The sequence below is a fragment of the Mastomys coucha genome, unplaced genomic scaffold, assembly GCF_008632895.1.
Source record: "Mastomys coucha isolate ucsf_1 unplaced genomic scaffold, UCSF_Mcou_1 pScaffold7, whole genome shotgun sequence".
In the NCBI taxonomy this organism is placed as follows: Eukaryota; Metazoa; Chordata; class Mammalia; order Rodentia; family Muridae; genus Mastomys; species Mastomys coucha.
This window is the reverse complement of record NW_022196913.1, coordinates 69,341,081-69,353,235: the sequence shown is the minus strand read 5'-3', so window position 1 is coordinate 69,353,235 and position 12,155 is coordinate 69,341,081. Positions and strand designations below refer to the sequence as shown.

The window sequence follows — 12,155 nt, the reverse complement described above, 5'->3', positions numbered from 1 at the left end:
TGTAGACCAAGCTGGCCTCGAACTCAGAAATCCGCCCGTCTCTGCCTCCCAAATGCTGGGATTAAAGGCGTGCTCCACCACCGCCCCAGCAGATTTTTCTAAACTCTATGGACGCCCGTCCAGCCAGACCCTGAAGAGGTGACTCTGCTCTGTCTTCTTCAACTTACATCAGCCTTGTTGTGGTTAAACAGAAACCACGGGTTATACAACTCTCCACCCTGCATATTTTAATCTACAACTTTAAAACTAAAGAAAAGGTAGGACTGAGGTGGAAATTCCACAGCAGGCCTTTTTACCTAAGCTTATCTTACAGAACCAACGCACCACGCCGGCGCCTACCCTCCAGGGAAGCCCAGCCTCGCCCCTGCGGCTCGCACCGCAGGACAGGTTACGACCCGGCGGCGTCACGCGCCCGGAGTCCCGCAGGCTCCGCCCCGAGCAGGCACAGCCAATGACGGGGCGGGGGCGGGCCCTGCCGGGGCAGCAGCCTGGGAGGCTTTAAAGCCGGAGCTCGGCGCTGCTCCTCCAGATTCTCGGACCTCGGCTGCCTCCGGGGATCCGAGTTTGCAGACTACGTGTGCCCAGCTAGCCACCACAGGTGAGTGACTCCCGCGGGTTTAAACGCTTCCCGAGGTAGGGCAGGTAGAGGAATCTAGAGTGTGGGAACCACAGCATCTGCAACCCTTGACTGGGGACCCCCGGATGAGCCAGGATCTCGAGGATGCGTCCCTGGGTCTCCCCGAAGTGATAGGCCCTTGTTGCCGAGCTGAGTCGTCATCAGGTCATGTGACTCCTGGCTGCCGGGACCCAAAGGGGCAGCGGGACCCCCTCAAGCTGGTCACGGGACCCAGGGCTCCTTGTGCCGCCATAACATTCGTGGGCGGTGGCTGCGAGGGCGGAACGGACGCCCAGCCTAGCCTCTAACCCGAACTGGGATCGCCTAAGGAGGCATCGCCTTGAGGCTTCAGTTCTGTAAAGTCAGTTCGGACTGATTTGCAGCTGTGCGTGTGTGGCAGCCCACCCTCTGGGTATTCCTGTATACCCACTTGGGCTCACCTTATACTGTCAGTAAATGACCTGGACCTAGTTGTCCTCTTAAGATTCTGAGGCATACAAGACTACTGTGCCTCTATAATAAGAGGAAAGGGTTTATCCCAGTTCCTATGCCTACTAGGCTGTTTTTTCAGTATTTGGCATCCAGTAACCTTCAAAGATTAATTCCTGTCTTGTTCTTCTCCACTCATAATCACATTTGTTAACAACGTGCAAAGATGCTTCAAAGATGGTTTGCTGCTGGTGGCTCATGGCTATGGTCCCTGAACTTGAGAGATGGGTCATTGAAAAAGTTTAAAGCCTGAACTACATGAGAAACAGGCCTTAAAAGAAAAAGCTTCGTGGACTCCTCATTTCCTCTTCTTTCCCTCCCTAGGTGTTTGAACCATGAATCTTTTACTCCTCCTGGCTGTCCTCTGCTTGGGAGAAGCCTTAGCCACTCCGAAATTTAATCAAACATTTAGTGCACAGTGGCACCAGTGGAAGTCCCAGCACAGAAGACTGTATGGCACGGTTTGTAGTGTTTACATTGTCTAGAGAGGGTGGTCTTCCATTCTTGGAAGTATTTGGTTGGTTAGTTGGTTTTTGTTTTTCGAGTCAGGGTTTCTCTTATGTGTCCCTGGCTGTCCTGGAACTTGCTCTGTAGACCAGGCTGTCCGAACTCAGTGCTGGGATTAAAGTCATGTGCCACCACTGCCTGCCGGACTTTTCTCTCCTTCCCCCACCCCCCACAATCTCCCCCTCTGACCCTCAGAACTTTATAGCCAGAGGGTAGTCTCTAGAAGCCAGCTCTTAGCAGAAATAGCCAATCACACACCCATTGTGAGCAGAGTAGAGCACAGCATCCCTTTAGGTGTGCTTGGAGTGATGCCTTTCAGAGTGTGTAGCTGTCCCTGTTTCAGTAGGTCCACTTGGTCAGATGGATTGATTTTTTTTTTTATTTAAGCTTTATTTAGTGAGATATAATATATGTCACTAGTGATATGTACCACAGTTATGTCTGGGTATTGTGTACATTCTAACTGGAGTTAGAAAGTACCATATTAGCCAGGCAGCGGTGGCGCACGCCTTTATCCCAGCACTAGGGAGGCAGAGACAGGCAGAGTGGATTTCTGAGTTCAAGGCTAGCCTGGTTTACAGAGTGAGTTCCAGGACAGCCAGGGCTACACAGAGAAACCCTGTACCATATGTGAGTGCTGAGAATTAAGCCTGAGTCTTCCACAAATGGTGTTCAACACAGCCATCTTTCCAGCCCATCTCTGCCTCTGGGATTAAAAGCATGTGCCAATCAACATCTGGCTCCCCCTGTATTTTTAACAAAAAATGCAAACTGCCAGTTTCCATGCTTGCTTCTAGAATGAGGAAGAGTGGAGGAGAGCGGTGTGGGAGAAGAACATGAGAATGATCGAGCTACACAATGGGGAGTACAGCAGTGGGAAGCATGGCTTTACCATGAAGATGAACGCCTTTGGGGACATGGTGAGTGGGATGTGATGTGAAGTCTGAGCCCTCTCCTCCACTCCTCCATTCCTCCATTTTCTTTCTACAAAGTTATCTCACCTTTTCTTTTTTTTTTTCCTTGCCTTTCCGGGAAGACCAATGAGGAGTTCAGGCAGGTGGTGAATGGCTATCAACACCAGAAGCACAAGAAGGGGAGGCTTTTTCAGGAACCTCTGATGCTTCAGATCCCCAAGACTGTGGACTGGAGAGAAAAGGGTTATGTGACTCCTGTGAAGAACCAGGTATGACTGGGGAAAGTCTCAAGTTCCATCCCCAGGGTCCACACTTGAAAGAGGCAGGGCAGGAGGGTTGGGGGAGGGGAGTGCAGCATCACTAAAGATAATGATTCCCCTCCCCCCAGCAGCCATCAATTGGTAGTAGTTCCTCTGGGAGGAGCCAGGCCCTGTGAGACTATCCTTCGCGCTCTAGCCTTGACCACCCTGTTTAGTCTGCTCCTTGGTCTCTTAGGCTTTTGGATTGTGAATGAATGAAAAACAGGGTCTCACAATACTAGCCCAGCCTGGCTTCAAACCCAGAATCCTCTTGCCTTAATCTCTCTAGTAGATTGTGGGCATTTAAGTATGCATATATCTGGGGGAGGGGATGTGGCACACAACTTTAATCCCGTCACTCGGGAGGCAGAGGCAGAGGGATCTCTGAGTTCAAGGCTGTCCTGTCTACAGATTTCTAGGCCAGCCAGGACTACGCAGAGAGACCTTGTTTCAAACAAAGTATGCATATATAAAGGCTGTTGTGCTGTTTCTCTTATAAGCCTTTTTCTCTTTCTTCAGGGCCAGTGTGGTTCTTGTTGGGCATTTAGTGCATCGGGTTGCCTAGAAGGACAGATGTTCCGTAAGACTGGCAAACTGGTTTCACTGAGTGAACAGAACCTTGTGGACTGCTCCCGTCCTCAAGGCAATCAGGGCTGTAATGGAGGCCTGATGGACTTCGCTTTCCAGTACATTAAGGAAAATGGAGGTCTGGACTCAGAGGAATCTTATCCCTATGAGGCAAAGGTAATTGGTTTGTTTCTTCCCAGTTTTGTTTTCAGAAAGGGAAACGTTACCAGATGTGGTTTTCAGAGTTTGTACTTTAGTGGGTAACTCAGCATTCTATTTCAAGTGATGGTTTCTGACCTCACACTGTGAGCTGCAAATCAATGTTTTGTTTCTAGAGCTCATTTTTTTTTGTGTGATCAAGTCTCTCCCTTAACTTTTAAAGGATGGGTCTTGTAAATACAGAGCCGAGTTCGCTGTGGCTAATGACACAGGGTTCGTGGATATCCCTCAGCAAGAGAAAGCCCTCATGAAGGCTGTGGCAACTGTGGGGCCTATTTCTGTCGCCATGGATGCAAGCCATCCATCTCTCCAGTTCTACAGTTCAGGTAATGGTCAGAATTAGCACCTCCCTGACTTTGGTGATTTAGTTATGTTGGGGGAGTCCTGAAGCATCAATCAGATTCCCTGGTTCTGGACTAAGGCAATTGTATGCCATCTATCTAATATGGCTTCAGCGTTTTAATGCATTCATTGGGGGTGAGGGAGGGGAATTAAAGGACAACTTGCAGGAGTCATTTCTTTCCACTATGTATGGCTCTAAAATCAGGCCCTGAGCCTTGTTAACAAGTTCCTTTCCCTGCTGAGCCATCTCACCATCTGATATATTTTAATCTAGAATAATTTATGTAAATTTTCTCCAACAGCTGGGTCTTTTTCCAAACGATTTTTTGGTTTTGTTTTGTGATGTTTGGTTTTTCAAGATAGGGTTTCTCTGTGTAGCCCTGGTTGTCCTGGAACTCACTCTGTAGACAAGGCTGGCCTCGGACTCAGAAATCCACCTGCCTCTGCCTCCCAAGTGCTGGGGTTAAAGGCATGCACCAAACAGTTTTTTTTTAATTGCTGTAATTAGGGCTTTAAAGGAAGAAGTAGGGAGGCAAGGAAGGAGAGTGCTTTTCTGTCCATAAGCTTTTTCTTTAGATTTAAGAGTAGCAACAGTTATGGTTATTGTTAACCTGGCTAGAAAATGGATCCTACCACTATAGGCTTTAAAACAATAGAATGTTTTTTGAGGAGCATGAGGATGTAGTTCAGATAGTGTTTCCCAGCATTCTTTAAGCCCTGGTTCAATCTTGGCACTACATGAACCAGGCATGGTATTCACTCCTGTAATCCCAACACAGGAAGATCAGGAGTTCACCCCATCCTTGGCTACATAGCAAGTTAGAGAGCAGCTTGGACTACATAAAACTCCCATCTCAGATACTGTGATAGGATTTCACTATGTCACCTTGGCTAGCCTGGAACTCTATGTGTACAACAGGCTGGCCTTGAATTCAAAGAGAGCTGTCTCCTCCCGAGTTCTGAGAATAAGTCATGCACAACCACACCCAGCATAGCCACTACTATTTTTTGACCAGTATCTTCTACACAGTTTGGGATCTGTGACACTACGGAATTTTGAAATGCAGTCCTATTGTGGGGGATAAAATGGGCTTCTGTCCTGTGGTGACTGGAACCTCTTATTCAGTGTTCATTTTTCTCTGCCAGGCATTTACTATGAACCCAACTGTAGCAGCAAGAACCTTGACCATGGGGTTCTGGTGGTTGGCTATGGATATGAAGGAACAGATTCAAATAAGAGGAAATATTGGACTGTCAAGAACAGGTAAAAGGGGGCTGGAGAGAAGGCTCAGTTGGTAAGAGCACTGACTGCTCTTCTGAAGGTCCAGAGTTCAATTCCCAGCAACCACATGGTGGCTCACAACCATCCGTAATGAGATCTGACGCCCTCTTCTGGTGCGTCTGAAGACAGCTACAATGTACTTAGATATAATAGTAAATAAATCTTTAAAAAAAAAAAAAGAACAGGTAAAAGACTCTAGATGTCATACTTTAATTGAAAAGAGAATTTATTGGGGGTGGGGAATCAATATTTAGATGCAATCCACAGGTGTTTAAGTTTTAAAATCCTGGCAGCTGTTCTCATTCAGAGTGAAGGGTTTGCATTAGAGATTGTTGGGGGGACTTACATGTATTTGTAACGGTGAATTTCCAAACTTGGCCCCCAAATTTCAGTAATGCTGTATGGTTTCAGCATGCTCTTCTTTTTTTCTCTAGTTTTCAACAAGGGATACCAGCAGGAATTACAGCTTGTGTTACCCTGCATTACCTGCATTTTGCTCTCAGATCTCAAAATCTTTAAAGCCTGTCAGGATTAATTTTCACAACTGAGTATCTTTCACTGAGATACAGCAGAATGGGGAGACATGCTCTTCTATTAAGCCCCTAGTTTGCCTCATTTTCCTCTTAAAAGTTCAAAGAAGCGAGCTAAGGCTATAGCATAGTTGGCAAAGTGCTTGCCTACGATGCACAAAACTCTGGATTCGATTCCCAGCACCACATACAACCTGGCATGGTGGTGCATGTCTGTCTGTATTCCCAACACTGGCTTTAGTGTCATGCTTTTAGAGAATTGGTGGCGTTAACCTTGACTACACATAACCCTGTCTCAAAATAAGTAAGGGGCTTGGGTGGTGACTCCGTGGATAAGGTACTTGCCACTCAGTCATGAGGACCTATGTATGCTTGGATTCCTGGCACTCACATATGTACTGCAAAACACAACTGTAACCCAGTTCTGGGCACTGGAGGGCTGTGAGCTCCAGGTTCAGTGAGCCCACCCTATCTCAAAAAAAGTAAAGAGTGATAGAGGAAGGTAGCAAGCAGTATCTGCCCCTGCTTCCACACAGCTCCTGTCTGCCCCTGCTTCCACACAGCTCCTGTCTGCCCCTGCTTCCACACAGCTCCTGTCTGCATGTCTGCCCCTGCTTCCACACAGCTCAAGACCCACAGGAATTTATGTGTAGATCTTAGAGAGCCCTCGGAGGTAAGCGCACTCTCGTTCTTAAGTATGAACTATTAATTCATATTTCCTTGGATCTCTTTCAGCTGGGGTCCTGAATGGGGTATGGATGGCTACGTCAAGATAGCCAAAGACAGGGACAACCACTGTGGACTTGCCACCGCGGCCAGCTATCCTATTGTGAATTGATGGACAGCGGTAATGAGGACTTATGGACACTGTCTGAAGGAATTCATCTTAAAACTGACCAAACCCCTAAGTGAGACCATGGTACTTGAATCATTGAGGATCCAAGTCATGATTTGAATTCTGTTGTCATTTTTACATGGGTTAAATGTTACCACTACTTAAGAACTCCTGTTATAAACAGCTTTATAATATTGAACACTTAATACTTAATTCTAAGTCTGGAATATTTGTTTTAGAAAGGTTGTATAAAACTTTCATTACCTTTTAAAAATAAACTCTAGCTCAGTGTGTGTGTGTGTGTGGGACTTCCTTGTGTAATGTGTTGACAAATGTTTGGGACTAAAGACTGATTCAGAGTGTTGTGGTACAGCAAGAAAAAGGTGACAGGTGCTCTGGATGGAGCCTTTGGATTTTACCTCGGCATCCCATCAGATTAGGTTATGTGTAAGTGAATCTAGCTTGGGTTAATTGTTTTTTCTTTATTTGTGTGAGTGTGTACTTGATAAATGTCTGGAGGTCAGAGAAAAACTCAGTTCTACAGTGTCGTAGGTCCTAGCGGCTCCTAGCGGCTCCTAGCGGCTCCTAGCGGCTCCTAGCGGGTCCTAGCGGGTCCTAGAGATCAAAATCGGGTTGTCAGGCTGGGCCATGGGTGCCTTGTACTGCTGAGCTATCTTGCCAGCCTCACTAGTTTTAAGTGACATATAATTACATATGTTCATAAAATACAATATAATGTGTTTTGATACAATGTGTATACTAAGAAATGATCTGATAGGACTAATAAGCTCACCTCAAATATTTAATTACTTGTTAAACTTTTCTAGCTGTTTTTAAAATACACAGTATATTATTGTTGGAAACTGTCTTGTTTTGTAGCCCAGGCTGGCCTTAAGCCCATGATCTCTCTTCCTTCTAAGGGGGGCTAAGATAAAATGTCATGTTATACCCAGTCTCAAGTCTTATATCTGGCAAAACTTGACAGTCCAGAAGAACAGAGTAAATCGTTCAACACAGTAGTCTCAGCTTTCCTAATTCTGTGACCTTTCAATATATCCTTCCAGTTGTGACCCCAACCATAAACTTAATTTCGTTACTACTTTATAGCTATAATCTTGCTACTGTTAAAATCAGAATGTAGATTTTTTTTTTTTTTTTTTTTGAAAGTCGAGGTTTGTCAAAGGAGTCACAGCCCATGTGCAGCTTTTATACATTAGGCTGACTGGAAGCGGGTTGAAGTACTGGTTTCAGTAGTGACTCTCCACATTGCAGATGAAGACCACAGTACTGCTGTGTAGTTCTAGAAAAGGCCGTACACAGGTGGGTTGTGGGCTGACGACCTAAGCGTACTGGGAAACCTCATGCTACCCAGGATTGGCAAAAAAAAAATACATTGAGCAGTTGTGATTAACATCCCAGGTATTTGGTAACATGGAGAAACATGTTCAAGGTTCCATGAGGAATCAGGTGAGGCCATTAAAGTTGTTCTCTGGCTTTGGAAGATAACAAACGGGGAGAGGTCATAAGTGAAAGAGGACTAAATTATGACAATGCTGGAGAGTGGACATGCCCTGAGGTGGAATGATACGGCATGGGCATAGCCAACCTTGCCAAGGTCAGTGACTTAGCAGGTTTCTTTTCTAAAACTGCATTTTTACAAGGTAGTTCATAGCTGAGCCTTGACAGAAACTGCCTACCAGAGGAGACTCCATCACTCTGCCATGTTAGGTCAGCAAGCAGCATTCATTTTAATTTCCCATTTGTATGCCTCTGCCTTGCTACTTTTACACCAGATTGTCTAAAATGTCTGATGGACACAACTTCAGGAAGGATTCATTTTGGATCATCGTGGTCAGAGGAGCATAGTCCATGATGGTGATAGAGCATGGGAGGACCTGAACTGTTGGTTTCACATAAAGTCAGGAAGCAAAGCGAAGGCTGATGCTCAGCTGACTTCTCTTTCCAAATCCTTATCTGAGCCCTGAGCATATGCTATGGTGCCATCCACAATCAGGGTAGATCTTCTCAATGTCCTACTGGATACACACCATCTCCTAGATTATTTTTATTTTGGGGTGTTGGGGATGGAGTATGGGTATGTTTGCATAGCACATGTGCATGCACTTATAAAGGACAAAGGTCCTTAATCACATTCCACATGGGTGCTAGGAATTGAACTTGGGTCCTCTACAAGAGCAGCAAGTACCCTCTTACACCATGCAGCCATCTCTCCAGCCTCCTGTTGCGTGCCATTTGGCCGAAGTTGACATCTGACAACTTGAAGGAACAGATTTATAAATTGGCCAACAAAGACCTGACTCCCTCCCAGATAGGTGTGATCCTAAGGGTCTCAGGTTGTGGCACAGGTCGGTTTGTTTGTTTTTAAGGTTTATTTATTATATGTAAGTATACTGTAGCTGTCTTCAGATACCCCAGAAGAGGGCGTCAGATCTCATTATGGATGAGCCACCATGTGGTTGTTGGGATTTGAACTCAGGACCTCTGGAAGAGCAGTCAGTGCTCTTAACTGCTGAGCCATCTCTCCAGCCCCCAGCACAGGTTAGTTTTTATGACTATCTTGAGAATCCCTAAATCCAAAGGCCTTGCCCCTGATGTCCCTGAAGATCTCTACCATTTGATTTAAAAAGCAGATGATGTCTGAAAGCACCTTGAGAGAAACAAAGGATAAGGATGCTAAATTCCACCTGATTCTGATAGCAGAACTCACTGGTTGGCTGGATACTATAAGACTAAGTGGATGCTCCCATCCAATTGGAAATATGAGTTGTCCACAGCCTCTGCTCTAGTAGCATCAATGCTTTTGTGTACACAAGCAATAAAATCACTTTAAGTTAAAAAAAAAAAAAATTCAAAGGAAGGCAGGTGGGAGCTGGTAGCATCGTCTACTTCCCAGAGCAAAGGCAGCTATCGTTGAGCTACATGCAACGGCCCCTGCCTTATTTCTTGAGACAGGGTCTCTCACTGAACTTGGAGCTAGATAGGCCAGTGAACATCGGGGCTAGAATACAGACATGCTGCCCACTGGCATTTATGTCAGTTCTAGAGGATCCAAACTTGGGTCCTCATGCATCTCTCCTACTTGTCCTAGGTGATATCAAATGCTAATGTCTTGTTAGGGTTTTATTGCTGTGAAGAGACACCATGACAATGGCAACTCTTTTTTGTTTGTTTTGTTTTGTTTTTTGAGACAGGGTTTCTCTGTATAGCCTTGGCTGTCCTGAAACTCACTCTGTAGATCAGGCTGGCCTCGAACTCAGCAGTCTGCCTGCCTCTGCCTCCCAAGTGGTGGGATTAAAGGCGTGTGCCACCACTGCCCGGTGACAATGGCAACTCTTATAAAAGAAAACATTTAATTGGGACTGGCTTAGAGTTCAGAGGCTCAGTCCATTATTGTCACAGTGGGAAGCACTGCAGCATGTAGGCAGACACAGTGCTGGAAAGAGCTGAGAGTTCTACATCTTAAAGCAGGAAAAGAACTGGTTTGAGCTGCTGAGACCTCAAAACCCACCTCCTAATGATACTTCCTCCAACAAAGCCACACCTACTCCAACAAGGCCACGCCTCCCAACAGTACTAGTTCAAAGGGCTCATTAAAAAAAAAGGTTTATTTATTATTATAAATAAGTACACTGTAGCTGTCTTCAGACGTACCAGAAAGAGAGCGTCAAATCTCATTATGGGTGGTTGTGAGCCACCATGTGGCTGCTGGGGTTTGAACTCAGGACATTCGGAAGAGCAGTCTGTGCTCTTACCAGCTGAGCCATCTCTCTAGCCCCAAGGGTCCATTTTTATTCAAACCACCACATTCCACTCCTTGGCCCTGATAGGCTTATAGCTATATCATAATGCAAAATGCATTTGATCAAACTTCAAAGGCCCTCATAGCCTGTGATAGTCTCAACATTGTCTAAAAGTTTGAAGTTCAGAGTCTCTTTGAGACTCATGCAATCTCTTATCTGTAAACCCCTGGAAAATCAAAATAAAAAATAAAATAACATACTTCCAACATATAATGGCACCAGATACATGCTGCCATTACAAAAGCAAGAAAGGGGAGCGTAGCAGGGAAGGGCTGGATTCCCAAGGCCAGGGCAGGCCTTCAGTTCAGCTGACCGCCTGACTGGATTCCCAAGGCCAGGGCAGGCCTTCAGTTCAGCTGACCGCCTGAGCAAACAGTACCATTAAAAGAAGCCAGCAAGTAGATGCCTCTATCAGAAAGTCATGGTTCTCTCTATGACACCTGATTCTGTTGGGATTCCATTTTGAGGATAGTGAACTATCCAGTGGCACACATGAACTCCTGTCCAGAGCTCAAGGGAGACATCTCAGCCCACTTGCCTCTTGGCCCCCTGTGTATTCTGTGTTTTATTTGTCTCCTGTCCAGAGCACTAACAAGAAGTTACACTGTCTATGTGGTTCTTGAATCCTGAGAGCCAAGACAGAAATTACAGTTACAAGAAGATATTTGAGCTGAACCAAGCAAGCAAGAGAATGAGGGAGCAAGTGCAACTGCCAGTGGGCATTACCTGCTAATATTTCTCTGGGCTCTCTCCTGCATTGTCATCTGTCCGTATCCAGGACTATCTCTGAAGCTTTGGCTGCTGCCTGCTCCCATACGGCAGAGCTGGGTCAATGGCTGTGTTAATGTAGCCACCCTCCACAGCATAGCATGCCACCTTTGCTGTCTCTGTGTACTCACTGTCCCCCATGCCAAAATCCACCACAGTCTGTGGCTGCCGCTGCTTGCATTGCTTTGATCCCAGCCCTGGTGGCTGGATTCAGTTTTTAGGTATGGATAACATTGAAATATTGGCTTTTTTCTGTTATGATTTATTAGAAAGCTGGCTCTGAAGTTGAGTATGGCTCCCCACTTCTAGACTCAAGCATGCTTGTTTAAAAATGTCTGTCCTATGTCAGTAGAGCCACCTGACTGAAAAGAAGGTAAAGCAAAGTGGCTAAACCAAAACAAGTATTGGTTTCATTTAATTGCCTAAAGCTTTTGCTAACCTATAAGCTATAATCTCAAGGGTTTTTTTTGGGGGGGGGGGTGTTGTTTGTTTGTTTGTTTGTTTTGGTTTTTCGAGACAGGGTTTCTCGGTATAGCCCTGGCTATCCTGGAACTCACTCTGTAGACCAGACTCAGAAGTCTGCCGGTCTCTGCCTCCCAAGTGCTGGGATTAAAGATGTGCCCCACCACCACCTGGCTAAATCTCAAGATTTGTAAGGCTATTATGTGAACTTTGTGTACTTCAGGGTTTATAAGTCTATTGGGTATAGTTAAGAATCTGTTATATCAGGTTGGAGAAATGGCTCAGAGGTTAAGAGCACTGACTGCTTTTCCAGAGGTCCTGAGTTCAATTCCCAGCAACCACATGGTGTGGCTCACAACCACCTATCATCAGATCTAGTCCCCTCTTCTGGCCTGCTTTATGCATAATAAATAAATAAATCTAAAATATATATATGTATATATACTGTTGTATCTACTCTTCTAGATGATTCTGAATTCAATTCCCAGCAGTCACATGGTAACC

The 12,155-nt window shown here is 45.5% G+C and overlaps 1 protein-coding gene across 1 annotated transcript; it reads left to right on the top strand.

Annotated features, from left to right (window-relative positions):
• The first annotated feature begins 459 nt into the window (after positions 1 to 459).
• On the top strand, positions 460 to 6,895 carry LOC116082227 (cathepsin L1). Its single transcript, XM_031359095.1, has 8 exons — positions 460 to 598; positions 1,430 to 1,566; positions 2,410 to 2,532; positions 2,649 to 2,795; positions 3,345 to 3,569; positions 3,775 to 3,937; positions 5,100 to 5,217; positions 6,501 to 6,895. Exons 2-8 carry the CDS (start codon positions 1,441 to 1,443, stop codon positions 6,601 to 6,603), a joined length of 1,005 nt encoding a protein of 334 aa, XP_031214955.1. The 5' UTR covers positions 460 to 598; positions 1,430 to 1,440; the 3' UTR covers positions 6,604 to 6,895.
• The last annotated feature ends 5,260 nt before the right edge of the window (positions 6,896 to 12,155 follow it).